Source organism: Labrus mixtus, chromosome 15 (genome assembly GCF_963584025.1).
Source record: "Labrus mixtus chromosome 15, fLabMix1.1, whole genome shotgun sequence".
Taxonomy (NCBI): domain Eukaryota; kingdom Metazoa; phylum Chordata; class Actinopteri; order Labriformes; family Labridae; genus Labrus; species Labrus mixtus.
This window is the reverse complement of record NC_083626.1, coordinates 3,789,102-3,812,198: the sequence shown is the minus strand read 5'-3', so window position 1 is coordinate 3,812,198 and position 23,097 is coordinate 3,789,102. Positions and strand designations below refer to the sequence as shown.

Here is a 23,097-nt window from a genome sequence, read left to right as displayed (position 1 = left end):
AAAGTATGTTGTTTGTTCTTTTTGCTCACTTACCCACAACACAATGCTGCTTTTGTTTTTGTTGATTCCCTTGTGGGCATGTTGGTTGACTTAATGAGCATCATTATGAAATGACTCTTATTAAGGCTAAACAAGCTGCTGTGTGAACAAAGATAGAGGGAAAGTTGGGGGAAGGACTGTAAGCGAAGGAAGGAGAGGGGTGTGTTCATTATGGGGAATAAAAGAGAGAAAGACAGGTGGAAAGAAAAACACCTGTGCTCCATATTCTCATATACACACGCGACCATGCAACAATAATTTATCTGAACTTTCCCTGATAGCTCTTGTAGGATCAAGCAAAACAATAACGTACAGTATAAAAGATGTTGTTTAATACAGCAAATTATAAAAAATACAATAGAGCTAGGGAGTTGTGGATTTGGATTTGGAATTTGGATTTGGAAAATCTTTATTGTCCCCGAGGGGCAATTTGGTTTGCAACAGAGGTAGTCAATACATCCATAAAAACAGCACAATGACATAAATACATACATAAAACATAACTACCATGGATATCATGGTGGCCAAAAGCCGACGGCAACATGCTATGTTGAAAAATAAAGCCAATGTGGAAGTGCAAAAAGCTGCAGCTCCTCATGTGTCCACTTGAGGCTGGCTGCAAATTGTCTTTTTTTTACAACAGAAATAACCATGTTTACACCCTGGATCAATAAAAAGTTTTGGTCTGAATAGCTCAGAAATGTATTGGCACACACTGTAGGGGAAGTGGTTTTTTCATCCGTCGAGACTTTCTTAAGGCTAAGAATGATGCATAATTAGGGGCGTGGCTGATCTGACCGTCAGAAGGGAGCATTGTAGCCGTTTACAAGGAGGCTAAATAACCCTTTCAGCTCCAGCTCATTCTAATATGACAGCCCTGATTGTTTGGCATCAGATCTCTACTTCAAAAACAAGATGGGTGTTGAAATTGCGATTACATCCATGTTTTATACAGTCTACGGCCAAAGGTAACCTTCATTACTCCCGGTTCACTAAGCCACGCCCACTTCAGAGCGATCCTATCAAATCTCTCTACTCTGCTCTCATGTCCATAAGGGTAAAGGGTATCTCTAACTTTTCTTAACTGAATACTTAGTTTAACCTGCACCTTTCTGTAGATAACCAAACGTACCACCTACACACTCACACAAATACACCAAAGTACACACAAACACACACATTAATGCATAAATTTGCATGTATATTTTTCTTTCCACTGTTGAAGTCAGATTCTAACAAACAGACAGCAATATGGCCGCCTGTGTATTTGTTCTTCATGCATCTTCACACTTGCTTATTCCTCTGTGTTTACAGCTGCACAGTCCAACCTCTACCTTTCCTTTTTTTTACTCCTCTGTTTGATGCATTTGTTCGCCTTCCCCTCCCTGAGGCGTCACACCAATGATAGGAATTTCAATTAAAGTGCAGAGGAGGTGTCGGGGGGTGTTTTTAAAAGTTCACTCTGCAGTGAGAGGGAAACTACTTCAATCCCCTGCTGGTGCTCTAGTTAAGACTTAGACTTCCATTTTGATTTCTCCTGTGTGATCAGATTCTTGTCCTTACATCTTAGTGTTTGAACGTCTCTTTTAACATCTACATGACTATTTTTTTTTCTTCTTAGGATTGATTTAAACTAATATAGAACTTAAGCTCTGGAGATAATAATTCATTATGTTGAGGAGTCTGATTGAATTTAGTGAGCAGGTACGGTAAGGGAGGAAATACCTTGAAATATGTGTGATGGTAGTTATACATATCAGAGCTTATGTATAAATCTGGGCATGTATGGAGAAAGATAGGGTACAGGAAAGTATCCAAGAGTGGGGCTACGCATGCTAAGCAGGGTAATTCTCTCTGAAAACTTCCTCTCCCCTCTCCACTCTCTTGAAGCTCACTGCTTTTCCCTTTGATCATTTCCCCACCAGGCTCCATTTGTCAGAATTGGACAGCCTTCATCTTGGTGTCTGGGCAGAGCAATACAGCACCTGTCAGTCAGTCGGCTAGATGTTGTGACAGGTAGTCTCGTAGCCATTCCTAAGCCATGTTCCCAACTATAGAACTTTTTCAAGGGCTCACAGTCTAAATTAAGTTCCAGTAAAACAACTTAATTTAAAATATTTCACCAAATATTGCCTGTACAGGGATGTAAATACATTCCAAAGTCACTAGAGGGCGGGGCTTGCAGTGATGACCATGTCCCATTGGTTTGATGTATGCATCATTTTATTTGAGCCACGTGTTTTAAAGTGTTTGGCAGCAAAATGTAAACTCCTTGTATGTTGTGATTAGGTACATCATCACAGAGCTAGAGAAGAAAGCATATGACAGATAGACCAACAACGGTTCAATAATCGTATGTAAATAAAGCCAGTGGAGTAGTTTGATATTGATGTTGAGATTGGTGATGGTGAAAAAGCAGTGTACAAGACCTCTCCAACTGGCTAAAGGAACCTTTGCAGTATGTGTGCTGGGGCTTAAAAAAGTACAGTGATTAAAAAAGCAGACTACAGCAGTGTCTCATTTTGGGAATAGCATCCTACAAAGGACCCAGCCTTTGTAGTGTGCATAGACTCATATGCTCAGGCTGATCAGAAATGAGACAGTTTGATTAACAAAGGATTGTGTCACCAGCTGTCCCTTACCCTTTCGTTTTTAACAGCCACTCCTGTCGCCTAGCAACCTCAACAGCTGCACTGGATTTAGCTAACATAACTAAAATCATGTAACTTTACCTGTTGTTTTAAAGATGATTTGTAGTTTGAAGATTATTTTTTAATATTACCATTGGTAGCTATTTGGCTGAGGAGAAACAACTACATACAGTATATTTAAATTGCATTACTCAGCTGCTTGAGCAGCTCAACGGCTCATTTGAATTGGCACGCCATGAATCTCGGGATATGTGAGACCATAAAAGGATGCACAGGATGGATCCTTTGTTGGCCGGGAAAAAGAGGATGCATTTGTTGGAGCTTTCAAAATAGGACAGCGGCGCAACAGCCATGAGCCACTGTGATGTATGCGGTGTTAGCTTATGTTTATTTAATTACCCATTCATTTATACTCCGAGTCCAGTGCAGAGATTTGCCAAGTTTAGCACAACATCCCCCATAAGTATCCATCCCACTGCTACAGTGTCATGCCAACTCACAATCACGCAGGTTACAGTATGTTATGAAAATCATTAGTATGTCTTTTTTATTCCTGTCTTGAGAAATTACATTCAATTAAGGACGTTTTTTTTTTTTATTATGTTTTTTTTCAAAGCAATTTAATTGCGACCTGAATTATGTTCCCTGGTAACGATCATCTGTTATAAATGTTACACAAAGCCTTCTGCATGGAATTGGTAGAGAGGTTGTTGTTTCTTTTCAAAACCCACTTAGTTACTTTGCATTTAATTTGCATAGTGGTGATAATGTACAATACATGTACCCATTAACAAAGGGTGCACCTTTGCTTAGAGCTCGCAGACTACATTAACACCCAACCCCCTCACACTCAAACATACAGCAGCAGATCCTGACTGAAAAGAATAATGCCTCATCAACTCTTCTCCCAGTTATGAAAATTATAAAATAGTTCATTTCAAACAACAGGTTGGTCTATTTCCAAATGTACACTATATGTATGCTATGTGTGTGAAATTATTATATGCCTATTTATTTCCACTATTTTGAGGTTCATCTTATAATAGACCTACCACAGGAAGGATTCACACTTTAAAACATTAGATTAATACTACTTAATTGTCCATATGAGAGGTAGTAAAATGTTCATTGTCATGTCAACTTTTCCAGTCATTCAGTATATTATTCAGTCATTTCATAACACAGAAACCAACCACATTGTAGGAAAGACTAAAAAAACACATTATCTACGAGTAGGCTATCAAGTTGGTGAGTTAAACAGTTGCCACGCGTCTGGCAAGCTTGCTCTGCTGTCATTTGACCAGACTAGTTAGCTGATTAAGTTTATAATCCACGTAATGCTAATTAAGCTAGTCTACTACTACTCCAGTCAATGAGCCAGCAAGATTGATGCTCAATCATCAGTTATTCTGCTAGCCAATCAATCAGTCAATAAACTGGCTATGAGAGAGTGGACAGTCCGTCAAGTACTTTGCAAAAAGCCAGTCAACCAGCAAGTAGTGCAGCCAGCTGTTCAGCCTGTCACACACACACACACACACACACACACACACACACACACACACACACACACACACACACACACACACACACACACACACACACAGACAGACAGACAGACAGACAGACAGACAGACAGACCTCCAACTGCAAGTTATCCAGACAGCTATAATTTCAAAATCCAATTTCTGTTCTTGCATTTCCTCTCACTGGGACTTGATTTGACCGGGGGGAAAGTTGATGAGGCTTTATACATTTCAATCGGGGACTGCTCCTGTATATGTAAGTGAAAGGGGTTAGGGTGTAAATATGTATAGGCATACTCTATGTGATTGCAAGCTGGAAGCAAAGGTGCATGCACCTGTGTGTATGTGTGTATGAATGGTGCATAATGAACAGTATGTTATGCGCCGGGGCGTAGATGGCATCTCCAACTGCTGAAAACAGTGTGAGCCAGCTCTCACACAGAGACCTAGATGTAGACATGGTGTGTGTGCAGGTTACTGTCATTTTATCAAACTGTTCCAATGGAGTAGCACATCTATTGGAGACACTTCAATTAAAGACAGGAACAAAGATACATGTAAAGAGTAGAGTTCACTGCAGATAAATGCATACTAATAAAGGAAACACAGAAAAGCTACTCTGCATCTTGCATATTGAAAGCATAAATCCAAATCTTTCCACACAAACAAATCCACTCACACAAGTGCATTAAAAATGACAATTCAGCAGTCGGCATTTATAGCAGCCATCTGCTGAGAAAGCATCAGAAGGTTACAAAAATATGGGTTAAAGACATAAATAGATGGAGAAGTCCATAAGACATCTGGCTGACAGAGCAGCACTGCTGCAGTTAAAGACAGTGTGCAATAGAAAGGCACCTGGGTGTAATAGAATACATTTTGTTATGTAAATGTTGGTCGAGCCTCTGGCAGTAAATCAAACAGAAACCATCAAGCACCTGGTGTGAAGTGTGTACTGCATTGTACTTTATTTAGCGCTTTGGTAAGGCTGAAGTCATTGTTGGCGGGCAGAGGGGGAAGTATCACTTTAAACTTAGAGGACAGAATTCATTATTTAGCCTTGTAGCATGTGTTTTTATTTTAATCCAGGTCAGTGTTTGTGGCCTTTACCCAGCACCAGACGGGATCATTACAAAGTCATTCGGAGTAAAGCCTCTTACAGCTGCCATAAGAACATGTGCTGTTAGTACAGTATGTGTGTATGTTCTGATGTGCATGTGTCTTTCTGTGTGCGTGAACGTGTGCACTTTACAATACGACACATCCTTCCAAGTCGGTGTTTGAATGCACACGAGTAAACGGCACAGCTGTGCTGAAGTACTGCCACTCCCTGATTACATAACAAAGCTTTATCTTTACCAAGTGCTTACATACTGTAATAATGCTTTGCAGAATATGCATCCTCTAAACACTGCTCAACCTACTGAATAATCTTATTAGGACTGTAACCGTTTTGAGTTGATCAGAATGAATAGAAGTGATGAAATGACTCAGAGTGGGTCAATCTTGGATTGTCTCCCGATCTATTTTGGATTAATTTACCCCCATTTACGACTAATGTAACGTGTATCATCACCATCAACTTTTAAAAAAGAGATTATGTGCCGAGAGTTGAACTGACATTACTGTTATATAACATGAGCTTAAGGCAGATGACTTTACCATTAAAGTATCATGATTGAGCTCATGATATCACTGACACATGTATTTTTATAATCGTACTGTTATCTTTGGCGTCAGGTATTTTTGATAACTTTGTTTTAATAACACTTGTCCGGTAGCTGGTTTGAATCATGTTTTTCATTTAAAATATTGTCTTTGTTTTATAAAAAAATAAAGTTCAAATCTGACCTGCATGTCATTCCCCACTCTCTCTCTCTCTCTCTCTCCCCAATTTATGACTATCCGCTGTCCTAATTGAATCGCTTATTTCCTCTTTAATAATGTAATGGTGCAATGACTGGCTGTGGTCTTTGGTTTGATTGAAAAAGGCCAGTCATGCACTGCAGCATTACGATAATATCTTCTCATTCTCCTGACTAAGGCTTCTTCTCTTCCTCATTTCCAATGAAAGGCAAAAAATATCAGATTAAATATGCTGTGATGTTTAACAGCGTATGCATCTTGATCTTTTTATTCAGCGATGCCGAAAAGAAGGTCAGCCAGTGTGTTGTTGTTGCTCTTAGCATGTCATTGTTCTGGAAAGGAAAGAAGCGTGACATTTAACACTTCAGCGGCAACATTTCACACACACAAAACACGTAGTCACACACACTGATCCCTGTCCAATCCTGCCAGCTCCTCCATTTACACACACACATCATTTTGGCTCTGCATATCCACTGCTCGTTAAACGGCATAACGACCATGGCAACCCCTTCCAACTTGTTTACAGACTGTAAAGGGGCCGGATAACATGCCCACAACATTTGCACAATGCTCCCACCCAGGCTGTGTGCAAGGGGCTTCTTTTGAGAGCTGCCTATGGTTGGGCGATATAAACCTAATATCATATCTTTATATTGTTTTGGCTGAATGGTGAAACACAATATCTATACCTATTTATTTTTTAAGTAACGAAAACAAAGTCACTTCTAAGTCAAATTCCCATGGGCCAAATGCCAAATGTCACACAGGCACTTTAATAACGGCCAGCTGCACAATGTCAACATGTACATAAAAAGTAAAATTAAAATATATGACCTGTTTGTGAAAAAATAAAGTAAAAATACAACGGCTCTAAGGAAGAAAAGTTTCACTTTATTTTAAGCAACAAACTATGTCGATAGAAACACATTTTTCTAAGCCTATATTTTGTTTAATTTATATGGATATATCCTAAAAACTGCATATATCGCCAAGCCCTACTCATGCCTTCATGCAACTTCATGAAAAAAACAGCTTCCAGATTATTTAGATAACAGGGAAAATGGCACAGCTTTATTGTGCACTGAGTAACTTGGGTTGAGCTACGATGATTCCTCATGGACTCAAAGCAAAATCTGAAAAGACAGCATCCTCTGAATGTAGCATTATGTGATGGTGGCAAGTAATTGATTTAAAGGTCCCATATTCTTCTTTTTCTGGTTTTATGTGCTCTTTAGTGTGTTTTCCAAGTGTCCTGTGCATGTTTAGGCACATCTATGTGCAAAAATTCAAAGTCCGCGGAAACGCAGCTTCTCCTACGTCCTCCTGTTAGCTGTAGCATTAGCTGCATGTAACGCTCGGTTCTAGCCCCCCTCGATAAAAAAATTGTCAGTGCGACGTCATTGTCAGTGTGAGATCACTGATCTAAGCCCATTGGCTCGTTGTGGCAAGCCCTGCAGCTCATGTTGAAATTTCCGAGACGCGTGCTGAGCAACTGACCAATAACGACAGAGCGGATCGGCAGACCAATCAGAGCAGACTTGGCCCACGTGGGGTCTAACAGTGTGGGCTCAACAGAGCGCAGCTGACGGACTCAGAGCGGAGAGGGAGCAAGGAGGAGCAGTACATGAAAACAGACACTTTTTTTAGAACTTTAGCTATTGTGAACGTACAAAAGTAGGAACATAGATTAAATATATGAACCCCAAAAAGGGCATAATATGGGCTCTTTAATTTAGATGATGATATAATTGAAATAATGCCACGCAGGTGAAGGAACAAACTTTCTAAAAAGAGGTTAAATCTGATTATCAGTTTATGTGGGGTTAGGGCACACATGCTATGAGCTTAAAAAAACACTCCTTCTTGTACACTCAATTTGAGTCTCTTTATGTCACATTAATACTGAAAAGTACACAATTCAAAGCTGGCTTTTAGTCTCCTTGGGTGATTCAACCCCTCCTCGTTGAAAGCCCTGTGTTTTTGACTTATCCCCACTAATAACTAGTCTTAGCTCTGTATCTTCATTGAGGAGGCAAAGGCACTGAAATCCATAATTGGAGAAAACTAGAATAGAATAGATAGGACTAGAATAGACAACTGTAATCATGGTAGCAAACTGACAAGAGAATGGACTAGAATAAATCATGGACTGGCTTTTCAGCCATTGGTTAGAGTGCAGTGCACTTCAATAGTAAATATTGAAAATGTATATTCTTGCATAATGTTGCTTGAAAACAGTCAAGGGCACAAGTGAGGATGTGAGTATGTTGGCATGTATGCGTCATGTTTTATTACTGTTGTTTACGACTTGCTTGAAACTAGGTTACTTGTTATAATTTGCAGCTACTAGAGCCAAGTTCCCCCATGGGAATCTATTAAGCTTCATTTTTCTCGAAAATTAATGCAAATAATGTGAATATGCGTAAATGTATGTGCATACATTGTTCCCACATGGTCATGCATTTAAAAGATCTTTGCTGTATGTTTGCATGTACCCAGTAGACCGGGTGCCCATAGTAACAGCCATTAACAGGTTGTGCTTGTGTTGTGGTGAATCATCTGTCGGAGGAGCCAACGGGATAAAAAAGAGCATCAGCTGCCGTGCTCATCAGCTCTGGCTCACATGAAAATCAAAAGCGTCGATGATGAAGTAGCTTCATTAGTTTTAGTTTAGATTTTTTTATCTGAAAAGTACTTACACAAACTTTAGCCTGGAACATTTAAAATTGTCATGAAGAAGAACTGACAAAGTTAAGGAAGAGCATTCAGAGTGTGCACACAGATGATTCAGGAAGTGATCACTTACACAAGAGTTTCCTGATTGAGTGGAAGCAGGTTTACACTAGTCTTGGTCTTAAAGAGAACTTCCTGCCTAAAAATGTGAGAAAAGTAGACCTACAGGTAGCAAGAAAGTTACACAGATTAGCAGTCATGAATTTAACAAAAGAGTTTTTTTTCTCTTCGCTCAACAAAGCTCCACAAAGTTAAATGAGTACACATCTCAATAACTGAGAAGAGGGGGTAATGAAGAAGGGCAAGAAAAAAAAAAAAAAACAGGGAACAGAGGAGACAAAGACAAAATAGAAATGAATGGGGAGTTAGTTGGAGAGAAAGGAGGGAAAGAAAAGGAGGCAGATGGAAATAAATGGGCCGCATTAAAGCAATTCTGTCAACAGCCGTGAGTGGGGAAAAATGGCGGCAGAGGAGGAATAGAGGAGGAGGAGAAAATAGATGTTTGGTTCGGGTCCACCAATAACCTAAATAGACTTGTTTTTGCTTCAGGTCTAGAACTGGGATAAGAAATATACCAGGCTAGGAGGAACAAGATCAGGTAAATCCTACTCAAATCTCTGTTTGCTCTGCGTATCAACTGGAAGAGATGGATGCTAAGGCTAACATCAATAAAAGGCGAAAGCACTTCCTTTGGGGATTTTCTGGGATTGCAAATGAAAAAGTATGCAGTCAGGCAGCCGACTGCAGTCCTTCCAGTCACCTTCATTTTATAGTATCAAAACAGCTTCATTGTTCAACACATCAGTGACAAGTTAATCCAGGATATCCACTCTAACAGCACTATCTCAAAATGTAGTGACTTAAATGATCCTTTCTGAAGCAAAATTAGCATGTGTTAATATCTGTTAAGGTTGCCACATTGTGGGAGAATATGTTTTAAAAAAAGTGCTTTCAAATCGATTCAAACCATGACTAATCACAGAAGAGGCTGGTATTGATCATGACAAATCCCAATTTTATAAAAAATATTTTTCAATTTAAAAAATTTAAACTACTTGAAATGTGCCACAAAGCTTCTAGCAGCCTGTTTCAACACAGCCTAAATATTTGTTTTAGGATTTTGGGTAGGCACATCAGATTTCAAGTGGGGCCCTGGATCCGCCCCTGCCACCCTGCCCATCATTGTGTACACCACTGCATATAGAGGCGCCATTACACAACATTGAGAATGAAAACACAGGATGACTCAGACGACGGCGTTTGCACTGTTCACAAGTTTAGCCAGATGTTTCCGAACACCCCAAACTTGAGTACGTCAGATCAGCCCATTATAATGTATTAAACTACACATACCATATACACTGCTCAACTCCTCAACTCTCTTCTACCTCTCAAGTCCCTCTTACAAGCACCTTCTCTCCCTCCCCTTTACTGTGTTTTGGAGTTGTTGTCCTGACCTTGTCTGTTTGTTTTTTGTGCCTCATTTGTTATGTATATATCACCAGTTTTGTCACTCTATTGCACCTAATAAAAATAATAATAATAATGTATTAAACAAATGTATGTATCCCAAATGCAGCAAATGACTCGATCAGGAGATGTAATCCCCGAGTTTATGCAATAGCACAGTGAGAAGACAATGTTTCATAAGGGAGGATCCGTGTGTTAGTGATGCTGAGTTCTTGTCTCCTTATTCATGGCTATGGGGGACTCGAGTCAGCAGTGCAGGCCTTACATTTCACAAAATCAACACCAACCATTACATCGAAAGGTTTGGTGCTTTAATTTGTGAAAATCTCTATGCTGAAAATGAAACTGTTTTTGAGTGGGAATAACATCAAAGAGTTAGATCCAAAGAAATCTAACAACTCTTTGTGACAGATCTTGAAGGTCCTGTTTGTTTCTTTCTCCAGAGACCTAGGAAAAAAAAAACGTCACATCCTCTTTAGAGTTTCTTTTTCTTCTTCTCGGTCTCTACCCCTCTCTCATCATTCGTCCCTGTCCTTGTCTTTGTCACTTACACTCCATAGACAGACAAGCCTTATCCCTTTCGCCCACAATCAGATACTAAATTAAGGGTTATAATGGGAGGGGGTGAAATCACTTTGACTGAACAAGCATGTGTATTGGGTCATTAGAGCTGGTTGGACAGTGATGAATGTCTCCAGTGTGACGCCATGTTGAAGTGAGTAAACACACAGAGAGAAGGACAGTTCCTATTATTTGGTGTGTCACCTACATCAGCATCAGTTTCTCACAACAACAATTAGTGCTGGGCTCTTCCTGGAAATAGAAATCCAGTATCTCTAGCTCTGTCATGGTTTCGTGTTTAATTCTTGGCCGACATCTACATTTGTGTCATGCAACCCTATAATCCAAAACCCCATATTTTTTTTATATAGAAGTGTTCACATTTAAACTCTAACATTTGTGAAGGACTCCACTGCAATGCAACTAGAGGTGGAATGTAATCAGCTCAGAGTTTGAAACATTTTATCTACTATGGATAATCTTAATGTACATAGAGGCATTTATGATATACAGTAAGATCTTTTTTGAAGATATGTATACAATAAAAAATTAAAATACGTGGATACAATCTTAAGACCATGCTATGTCTGTAGGTAAACATGCTCTGTATTAAACTCAACTCCATTAAAGATTGGGCACAGGGGTGGAAAAAGATGAGGACCCTCAACAAGAGTAAATACAAGAGTTTTTATCCATGATATTAAAATAATATATATTAAAGAGCCACAGTAACAACATCACTCGACCAACAGAAAGTTGAGTCTTTCACTCTTTTAAAAGTTATTAAGTTATTTAAATCATTATCAACTTAAAATTCTCAAACAACTTTTGGTTACATGCCATGATGATCAGATGTGTTTTTTTCTTAATGTTGTAAACCTCTCTGACACACCTCAATGTTTACACAATGATTGAAAAGCTCCTAGCTGCTTTGAGTTTTTTATCCTGCAAGAAGTCCTGTAAAGAAGTTAAAGACGACTATAGTTAAAAGACTAAAAGGCAAGTACAAAAAAGACCTACAGTATATGATTATATCAGGCCCCTGACTCCACTGGGGCCTGGGTCCCACTTTTCCCTCCACTTCTACGAGAATGGAAACTGGGAAAAAATGCTGCCAGATTGAAATGTGTGTTGCTGCCCTTTTGGTACTTGCTGGAGCATTGCTTTAACTAAGACAAACAAACAGGGTTGCCTTTGGTTCACTTGTCCTTTGAGTCCCGCCATAAAGTCAAAAAAGTAAAAAGAGAGAGAAACAGAGAGGCAATGAAGAGTTAAGTGAGTGAGCCAACAGAGCGGGATGTGGCAGATAAAAAGTTTGTTTAGAGAAAGTTTGAGAGCAGAAAGACAAATAGCTTAGAAAAGGAGAAAAAGTCATAGGCTGGCAGAGGAGATTTTGTCACTGCCAGACTGTTCACAAGAAGAAAACCTCTCAGTAAACTGGGAAGCAGCCTGGAACATTGTGACACTGGAGCTCAGTAAATCAACATTTCCAATTTCAGTGTGCTCTGACCATTTACAGCTGGCTTCACACCGAGCCTAGACTTCTTCAATCAATGACAGCACAGACCAAAGAATAGAAGAATAAACAAGAAAAATTCCCCTATATAAATCGAACCCATTTTGGGATTTATGAGAAGTAATTCATGATACTACACAATAGATACACTTCTGTTAAGCAAAAAAAAAACAATAAACATCTTGCGTGATTTAAAATGAGCTGCAGTATTTCTTTTCAGAAATATATTTCACTATTTCAAGAATAGACCTAAAATGTGCATTTGCACTGATTTTGCACTGAGCTTGTGTTATTTCAGCCTGAATACTGAAAGTTAAATTGCTCAAGTCCAATAACGCTTTGGAGACATGCTTTGTCAGTTATGTACTGCTTCAGTCACATTTCAAATGTTGTGTGGTTAAAACACTTCAGTTTATTAATGAAATCCAGTTGAAATGCTTTGGATCATGTTGCAAAATGTAAGATTAAAGCTGAATTACATAATGGCATAGAAAAATCCAAACCAGGTAGTGCTTGTTTAACTCCTTACACTGATGTAGGTTGCATGTGTGCAGTAAGTCATCGATAATGTAGATTTGAAATATTTAAAACAGGGTGATATTACTGGAGTTTTGTTAATGAACAGATCTGGTTTGATACATTCTTTTTGTTCTGTCACATGTGTGAAAAACCTTCAAAAACCTCTAAAGATACCATTATGAAGTGTCCTCAGGCAGAGTTTGTACCCGTTTGCTTTCCCTCAGGTGTGCGTTTGTGTTTGTGTCTCATGCCTCGGGTGTGATGACTGTATGTTGTGGAGGTGTATGAATGTGGGTTATTTTCTTCCTCAAGTTTGTGTGTGTGTGTGTGTGTGTGTGTGTGTGTGTGTGTGTGTGTGTGTGTGTGTGTGTGTGTGTTGCCATTTACACACAGTAAAGCTATGAATGTGTGTATGCCTAGTCTCTCTTGCTTCAGTCTGTGATGTTCCACTTAAATGTGTTGATGCCTGTGGAAATTCAGCAGTCTTTTCATGGCTTTCAGCAGCTACCAATGAATGAAAGAGTCATTACTTAGCTGTGTTTTAATGTTTTGTTGGGCTGCTGTTTCTCTGGCAGAGAGCAGATAATTGAATTTCTTTGAATAAAGGTACAATAACTCCTCCAAGAGAGAAGAACTCTCCTGTTCTGCTCATTCATTTCATAATATATTAGATAAAATTAAGATATTTTTCCAATTAAATGCTATAGTGGTATCAACCAATGCTGCTTTTTACATTTACTCTGGTCTGGCTGCAGAATAGAATTATTCAACTCTATATAAATGTTCAGAATGAATTGATTATATCCCTTTTCAAAACATCACTGACCGATGATTTGCTGATTTTTGTTTCATTGAGAATTCGGCACAGTTTGGGAGTTGTGAGTAGTTAAATAATAAATAATAGCTCCCCATTTGAGATCAGGCAGTGTCAATCCTTTGCGGGTTTCTTATTTTTCAGCCACAATTATTGATTTTGATGCAAGAAAGCTAGCTTGCCAATATAGGCACAAGTAATGGTCATGTGTTGGTTGACTTTCAAATGTTAAACTGACATATTCAAAAAGACCACACAAAAAAATATTCAAGATATTAGTGAAGAAGACATGACTGTATTGCAGTGTTGCATTAGTCTTTATGAGGATCATAAAGCAGGTGTGAAGCTTTTAGGTGAGCAGCACAAGTGTCTTCTTTTGGTATTTTCCATCCTACTCAGTTCTCACTTTCATGGCCCTCACCCATGTTGTGTAAATTAATGAATTAACGTATGCCCAAGTTAGCACCCTTGGGCATATTGGTTCTTCACAATTGAATGAGAGACGTTACATGAGCCATTTAGATAAATCGACATGTCTGCCTGCAGGCGCACCTGACTCTGAAAAGGAATGAGAGCTAACTCTGATTCATGTTACGCCCATAACAGATCTATCTGTAATCAATCCATTTAATCCAATGTCTTTGCAATCTGCCTTTCACTTAGCATCCAGATTTTATGCTGTTCAAACAGCAAAGTGTAGCTGGACATGCCCCGAGTCATTTTATGCCAGCTTATGTCTGACGCTATACAAATAAAAATTGATTGATTGATTGATTGATGCCATGTCCTTTGGACCGCTAGTCTTCAGGTCCATTCCAATATGTACAACTTGACATGGTAGGACCAAGGACTAAAAAAAGTGAGGAAATACTACAAAGTGATTGTGCCAGTCTTGAGTTTGGCTTCTTGCCCCTCTCTTAAGTGCTAAGCAATGGAAAAAATGAAGCATGAAATGCCTCTGGCCTGCGAACCATGTGTTACTACTGTTGGCCAATTAGTATGCTAGTTAGCTGAACATGCTAAAGTTTTCAGTTCCATTCAGAGCAGACAAAGGCATTAGCATTCTCATACAGTTTTGCTCTTGTATTTGATGTGCTTGGTCTACACTGAGAGTTGCTTCAGACTGCTACATTCTCTGTCACAAGCCCTCATGTACATTAGGAGAATACAAGAGCTTGACAGGCGTACTATTCTGGTTAACGTCCCGAATACTCTCAATCATTTTAAAGATCTTGTTCAGGACAATGATTGTAAGAACTTTGGATCAGATATTCTCTTACAAATATTACCCAGGATCAAATATTTCAATGTTCTACAGAGTGGACTAAGTGCAATTCCTTTTCATTGAACTTTGACAATGGCGGAAATCTAACCTGGTGCTTAAACTTGTAATTTCATAGAATTTAACAGCAACTGCGTCATTATAATTATTTAAACACTAATCACTTTTCTTTTGCTTTTTCCCTCTCTTTCAGGGGTCAGATGGGTTCAATGGGTAGCCCCAAACCAGGCATGCAACAAGGAGGCCATGGAGGAAGTGGAATGGGAGGAATGGGCGGAGGAGGAATGGGAGGAATGGGTGGAGGAATGGGAGGCATGGGAGGAGGAGGAATGGGAGGCATGGGAAGCATGGGAGGAGGTGGAATGGGAGGCATGGGAGGTATGGCAGGAGGTGGAATGGGAGGTATGGGAGGAGGTGGAATGGGAGGTATGGGAGGAGGAGGAATGGGAGGTATGGGAGGAGGAGGAGGAATGGGAGGTATGGGAGGAGGAGGAATGGGAGGAGGAGGAATGGGAGGTATAGGAGGAGGAGGAATGGGAGGTATGGGAGGGGGAGGGATGGGAGGTATGGGAGGGGGAGGGATGGGAGGAGGAGGAATGGGAGGAGGAATAGGAGCAGGCATGGGCACAGGTGGAGGAATGGGGTCCAGAGCCGGCGAGCCCTACCGCCTGGCTACCCATGAGAGTCCATCTTCCCCCCGTCATATGCAGTCAAGCCAGGGGCACGGCATGGGGCAGGGTACGGGGTCTGGCCATGGGATGGGTCACAGCCCAGCTGGATCCAGTATGGGAGGCCATGCAGGTCAAAGTCCTGGTCAGCACGCCTCCCGTCGTAATCTCCAAGTCGACTTCAGTGGGTCTGGTGGCTCCAGAACAGGTCGGACATCCTCTGTGTCTCCTGACCGCGGCGTGACACCTACTTCACCCTACTCTGTGCCACAGATCGCACCAATGCCTAAGAGCAGGTTGTGCCCAGTGTGCACCACCACAGAGCTGTCCAACCCACCGGCTGTACCCAACTACAACACCTGCACCCAGTGCAAGTCCACCGTTTGTAACCAGTGTGGATTCAACCCCAACCCGCACCTCACTGAGGTAAGTCAGGTTTGACATAGACATGACAAAGTGTGTGCAACTATGCGTTTTATTCTCCTCTCATGTCTGTCCTTACTTTGTCCCTGAGTGTGTGCAACAGAGAAGATGAATGTCTTTTTCTAGCTGCATAAATGGAATCAATAATCAAATAATGCTGATTTATCGTAAGAGACTCAGCATTGGGTATGACTATAATTTAATCCTTTAGGCAGACAGATGCCACTTTTGATTAATGTTTCAGGTTAAAATGATAAACAACAAAACAAACGCAACTAAAGTTTGAGTTTGGAAACAGATTCAGCAGAAACAGATGGGAGAGAGATTCCTCTGGCCAATAGCTAAAGGGATCAAGGGATGAGAGAAAGAAAGAAAGACTTTATGCTTTTTTGCAGAAGCTACTTTTGTTTCTTATGCCAATAACGAACCTTTGGCCTAAAAGAGATTGAATTGAGGGGAGTGAATAAAGGGAACTAGTTAATGCAGCGAAAGTGATGGAAGAAGTGAGAGAGATGGTTTTTAGGCGAAGGAGATAAATGAGGGCAGGAAGAAAGAGAATGAAAAGCTTAGAGAAAATATCTATGTCTCATCCATTAAAAAAAACATGTTTTTGTGAAACTCGGGAACAAAACATTATTCAGTAAGGTTTAACTTTGCATTTATTTATGTATGCAATTACAAGAGTTGACCATCAAATCTAAATATAATGAATGAATGAGCAAGAATGAGGTCATGAAAGTATAGAAGCTGTGTGTGTGTACACTGTACTGTAGGTCTTTGTGTGTATTTATGATAGACAGTGAGTGAAAAGGCTCAGCAAGTGGCAGTAATTTCTTCCTGAGGCGCTGACAGAATCTCTTTTAATGTGCCGGAGCAAGCACATGGGTCGTGACAGTGTGTGTGTGAGTTCATAGCACTCAGGTGTGATTTAAGGTACTACAGTATTAGCATTCAGAAAGAGATGGAGGGAAGAGAGACTAAAACTAAAGGAAGAAAAGACAGATTCTAAGTCATACAGAGGTGCATGGTGGGGTGAGGAGGATAGGGAAGGTTAAGAGGCTGACTTTGATTGAGACGAGTTTGACATTTTTGTTTAGTGAAGGGTTAAAACTACCAGTGCCATGTCATGGTCTGGTGACAAATATTAACTCGCAGCCTCACTGAGGGACTTCAGACAGACACAAACAAACACAACCATACAATATGCAGAATCACGAAGATGTACATCTGATATATTAGCTATGCTGGCTCCCATTGATTCCCGCTGATGTCAGGTCCAGGGGCACATCATTGGCAGACAGCACTATAAACACTCTGCTAGGTTAAACTAACCACCGTGGATGTGTTGTTGCGTCTCGGATTTCATATGTTTTTGTGTGGGAGAACATTGGCACCAAAATCAGCCATGTTTACCTGCTACATCATTTATTCTGATTATTGTCATTGTGCAAAATAACATATCAAAGCAAAGCATTTCACTGATCAGCGTAGTGCAGAATAAGATACAAGCTACAGTATAAGAAATAGGATAAATAGGACAAAAAATAGCAATTACTATAAAATTGGTTTTAAAATGTTTATATTTCATAGAATAGAATTAAGACTATAAAAATAAAAACTATAAAAAAGGTAAAAATCTGCATCTACTACAAAGCAGCAATATAAGTAAATGATAGGAGAGAACAACACTGATACATATGAACTGAATTTAAAGCATCACATACCAGCGACATAATATCAGCTGAAGGACATATTGGTCAGGCTCAATTAATTTGATTTCAAATACAATCTTACTCATTTTGTCCGTCTCTCTAGGTTAGAGAGTATTCAATGTTCACAATGAATCTTTACCAATATTTTTTTCTTAACTTACAGTAAATAAAATAGGGAACTCAACAGCAGCATAATGAACTTGTGCTGGGCCCTAGTGCAAAGATATGTTTTTGGCCCTCCCCTTGCCCCAAACTGATGCTCACGCTCATTTGCACAAACACAACTATTTAAAACAACTCCACAACAGACTATTTATGTCCCCATGCAGAAAAACACCAAAGCAGCCTTGGATCAGCACCATGGACAGCAACCCTAGGCGACACATATATCTAACAGTCTGCCTCAAACCACCTCAGCCTGGTTAAATCAAACTACCAAAGATCTAAAATCAGTTCAACGGGCAGATTACACCCTGTACTGATGAGAATTAAACACATAGCCATGAAGACAACCATAGACACTTCTTATATGTTTGAACACAGACCCAACGGAAGGTGCACATTTTTCAACATGTATGAGATTAACAATAATAGTGCTATCCGACTTTTAAGTGCGAGTGGGCCCCTGTGCATTGCACTAAATGAGAAAACAGTGCATATTAAACAATTTTAATGTTGTGCCACATAAAAGTCGGCAGCATGGTGTATCAAATAAAATGCTTACCTTTTATCTTTAAAAACGTCCATCCTCTTAGTAAGACTGACAAAAAAATAAATGAGTCTGAAACTTTGATTTTGCAGTCAAACATATCTGATACTTGACTCTTACCTGCAAAATAGTGCTAAAATGTACACGCCATACACGCCAATATCCCCTTTCATTTGTTGATTTTTTACAGTTACCGAAAAGCTAGGAGTGAATTTAACATCGTCTACACAGCATGTCACAAAGACTTACTGTATTTACTGTACGCCTCCCTCTGTCTGCTTCAAGTGGGATCATCTTTAAGACCAAGCTTTGATCTCTGCTCAGGTCTACACATTGACGTACACGTGATCAAGTGTGTATGTATCTTTTTGTGTGTGCGCGAATGAGTGACAGCACAAGAGACAAAGTGAGTACTACAGGTTCATAATGGTGGATAATGCTAATAGAGTTGAAGGAGAGAGGAGTTGATAAGCCTCTGACTCAGGGATTTGGACTACACTTGTGAAAGATTAACACACACACACACACACACACACACACACACACACACACACACACACACACACACACACACACACACACACACATACACTATCACAAGTGCAGATCTGGAGACGCCCACACAAGACACACACATATAGCCAGCCCTGCTTAGCTCCACATAATTTATGCGAGGAGCCTTTGCAATAAACTACGATGTTAATTAATTGGAGAAACCAACAGGGATTTCCCGTAGGGCATAATTGAAAACACAACATGAAGTTTTACACAACCACATCAAATCAAACCATAACCTTGGCTTAGAAAAAGTGTTTTTTCTCCTCTCACAAGCATCTGTGTGTGAGATTCGAGGCTTGTTTTTAAGATTTTTTTAGGTCATCGATTCCTTTATTATCAAACATTGTCTTGAAACACGAAACATACACACAAGTTAGAGACGCACACACATCTGCACTGCATAAAGAATTCTCTGCAGCATTTGTTATCCTCCATCTTGCACAGCTTAATGGACTGGTCCTGCCATTGTCTGCGTTACTATGAATTATGTATTAGAGCCCTCTTTCTATTAATGTTCACCATCTTCTCTGTTATTGTCTCAGATAATCAATGTTCTCTCAATCCTCGTAATCTAATAAACAGTCCCACCTGCAAACCTTGTAGCACTCTGAATCGATTTACAACATTAACAGGACTTAGCCCGGCAAGCTGTATGAGATTTATAGATATTAGCATGTCACGCACACTTACTTACGTCTCTGAGTTCACTATTATTAAATAAAAAATTAATTAGGAAGAAAATGATAATGATGCACATTTTTCTAAACACAGTAGGAGTAGGAAACAAGGGAGAGAGAGGGTTGGGAATGACATGGGACACACATATAAACACATACAAAACATAACATGAATTACAAGGCACAAAAACACACGAGAGAAACATTTGTAAGGAAAAAGTTAAATCAATAAATAAAACACTGATGGGACTACAGTACAAACTCATCTAAGGTTCCAAGCAATACAACCTCTTGTAAGAAAGAATTGATAGTAATTTATTAATAAAATTGATTATGCGGATGGTTGCGCAATCAGCATTGCCCTGCTCCACATCTGTCGTACTCTGCTGTGATTCAATTTTCATCAGGTAAAGGATTAGCTAGGGAAGCTTATTCAGGTTCGTTTCTCTATGACTGTTTGCCTAGCATACATCCTCTCGTGTAGTCCCTTTACATCTTTCAAATATTTCCCTTTCACGTTTAAACCCTGCTGACAAAGAATACATAAAAATAATTCAAATCTATCTGTTTCTATTCCTGCTGTTCAATCAATATCAGGATCAGTCCTCTGTCCAGATAATAAGCACTAACAGCATCCACATGGTCTTACCTTCTTTTGTATTTTTCAGATAACGTTCACTCAACTAAACCAGCAGAGTGACACTAATTATCATGCAAAACAGGAGGATCAGGCAGATTATAGTCGATCTATCTGATTCAGAGAGGGTGGCCTTTAGGAAATGAGCTTCTTGTATGAATTGACCTTTGTGATCTAATCATTAATTATCTTTGTCTTTGCTCTGAAAGTTACATACTTTAGAATAGATTGAGGCAAGATATGAAAAGGCTGTTGTTAGTGATAAGACAAAATGTTTAATTTTCTTGTGGTACAAACATTCTTATTCTTATGACTCGTGGCTGGCTTTTGACTGGAGTCCAAGTTTCTTAACAGCCTAGAACTCAGTCTGGGATTTAATGTCAGAAGTCAAATTGACTTGACAACTCACCAAATATATGAAATAGTTGCAGCAAATTAAGAATTTGTTGCAGAACCCCAAAACGTTAGAAAGATCAGATTTGAACACACATAACTGGAAATGTGTCTGGTTGAAAAGATCAATATCTACAATCTGATTCTAAACCACATATTTATTTATGAAACTTTGATCCAATACAGATCCTCTTTGCCCACTTAAAAGTTTGTAAGCTTTATGTCTAAAAACAACCAACTCAACTAAATTTATATTCAACATTATAAACCACTGGATGGAAGAATCCAATTAACTTTGGTGAGCTTCAAACTGTTCCTGTAGAAACACCAAACAACAAAGTTACTAGGCAAATAACTCATCTACAAGAGAATATAAATGCTCACAAAACAACAAGTCTTCATGACTTGTTTTTTCTTGTAAAACTGCCATAGGGGTGCCTATTAAAGTCAGAGTGAGATTTTTAATAATCCATGTGAATAAAACAAATATCGGTTCCAGAGGAACCATGTGAAAACTTCTAAATCATAACTCTACACACTATAGAAAAGTTGTCTTTAAGTCAGGATCAATGGCTTAATTCTGTTTTTATCTTTCAGTAATCCTCCATAATTTTCAGAATTAAACAAAGTGGCAAAGTAACTATTAAGCCATTTTGCAGAACAGACAGCTTTTAAAAAAGTGATGACTATTAATGTACAAGGTAGCATTTCCTCTCTAAAATGGATAAGTAGCATCTTAGAATGAACCAAATGAACCCTTCTGATTTGATGTTTCTGTGTGTGCCGTGCGTGGTGAGTGGGTGTTGTCAGTTTAGCACCTTAAAAAGGATAAACCTAGAGCGTTTTTCTGCTCTTATGCATATGGATGAGGGATATTGAAACACCCACACACCATGTATTTGCAACTCATTTCTATGACTTCGCTGTCAGAGGACACCTGGGAGAGACAGTGAAAACCATCACTGTGGGTTCCTATCTGAATACTGTGCATAATATTATGTCTGCAGCTTGTCACCTTTTGCAGATGTTCAGGAAATGAGAAAACAAATTCAACAATCAACCGTGGACCTTAAATGTTTCTTGCACCAACAGCTGTTCAATGACACCACCCACTCTATAGTCACACACCAACAGCTGGAGACTGAATGAAGACAAGCAATGATTTAAGAGGTCAGTAGAGAGGGAAATAAAAGTGAATGGCTAAGAGATTGGGACATGATTAGGACAAAATAAATGTACACTAATGTATCAAAGAGTAACTTCAGGTCAACAAACTTACTATAGTTACATGAGTAGTTTCATCACATCATTTTTTCTTAATTCAAAGCTCCTGTGAAGACTTTTTGAACTGGTTATGAAACAGACTTGAATTTATTTTCCGAGGCCTCTATGTGCCCATCAAAAGCTTACAAGACCATAATCATCAAGGCTAATTATTTCTATGTGATGATTTTTAATGCCTGAAACCGGTGCCACAGGGTAGGTGTCAGGTGAAGTGAGTTACAGCAGTCTACTGAAACACTTTATTTTGCATTTTCCACGGCAAAGATTCACAGTGAGTGTTATATATGGCTGCAAGAAGAGATTAACCCCCCCCCCCCCCCCCCCCCCCCCCCACCCTCCCAAAATGACACTCAAAACTGAGATAAGAGGTCCACTAATGTGTCCATCGGGGTCAAATGCAAAATTTAAGACATTACATTAACTTGTTTCATGCTTCTTTTATGACTACCATGGATCAAATAGACTGAAATACATTTACAATCTGCACTGTGCACATTTTATTTTTCATTACAGTCCAAATGTGTGTGACCCATATTGCAAATATTTGCAGAAGTGTCTTTGTAAGCCATTAGTGAGAGGAACATTATGCTTTCAATTCGGCGGAGGCTTTTATCCAAAGTGCTAAGTGGGTGGCCCAGTGGAAATGGAAACTTTTAACTCTGTCTTATGACATCCAAAGGAACAAGGTATGAGAGAGCAAACTGCTATAAATGATTTAATCCAGTGTGGCATTATGGTCTGTGGTCATTGATTGACTTTCTTCTTCCAGTTTAAAATCATGCAGTAAAAACCAAAAAAAAGGAACACACAAACACTTAAAGTATTTTTCTGTTAATCAGTAAATGTTTCAAACTGTAGAATAAGTGACAAGATCAGCATTGGAGCAGCAAAATAATATAAAGAAAAATGGCATGGAAGAGCTTTAAAAGTTCATATTTTGTGAAAATTGTTTATATAAAACATGACATTTGGGGTTATATTTCTTTCAATTACTCTTTGGTCATACAATCAATTCATGGCTCTTTTTGTTTAGAGTGCCAATCCATGTCAAATGCT

The 23,097-nt window shown here is 39.3% G+C and overlaps 1 protein-coding gene across 1 annotated transcript in view; it reads left to right on the top strand.

Annotated features, from left to right (window-relative positions):
• Positions 1-23,097, top strand: part of bsna (bassoon presynaptic cytomatrix protein a) — a 153,745-nt gene that overhangs the window by 19,164 nt on the left and 111,484 nt on the right. The window contains exons 2-4 of the mRNA XM_061057199.1: positions 15,174-15,358; positions 15,470-15,496; positions 15,596-16,074. Of these exons, the coding sequence (XP_060913182.1) occupies positions 15,174-15,358; positions 15,470-15,496; positions 15,596-16,074 (691 nt within the window). The remainder of the gene's footprint in view (positions 1-15,173; positions 15,359-15,469; positions 15,497-15,595; positions 16,075-23,097) is intronic.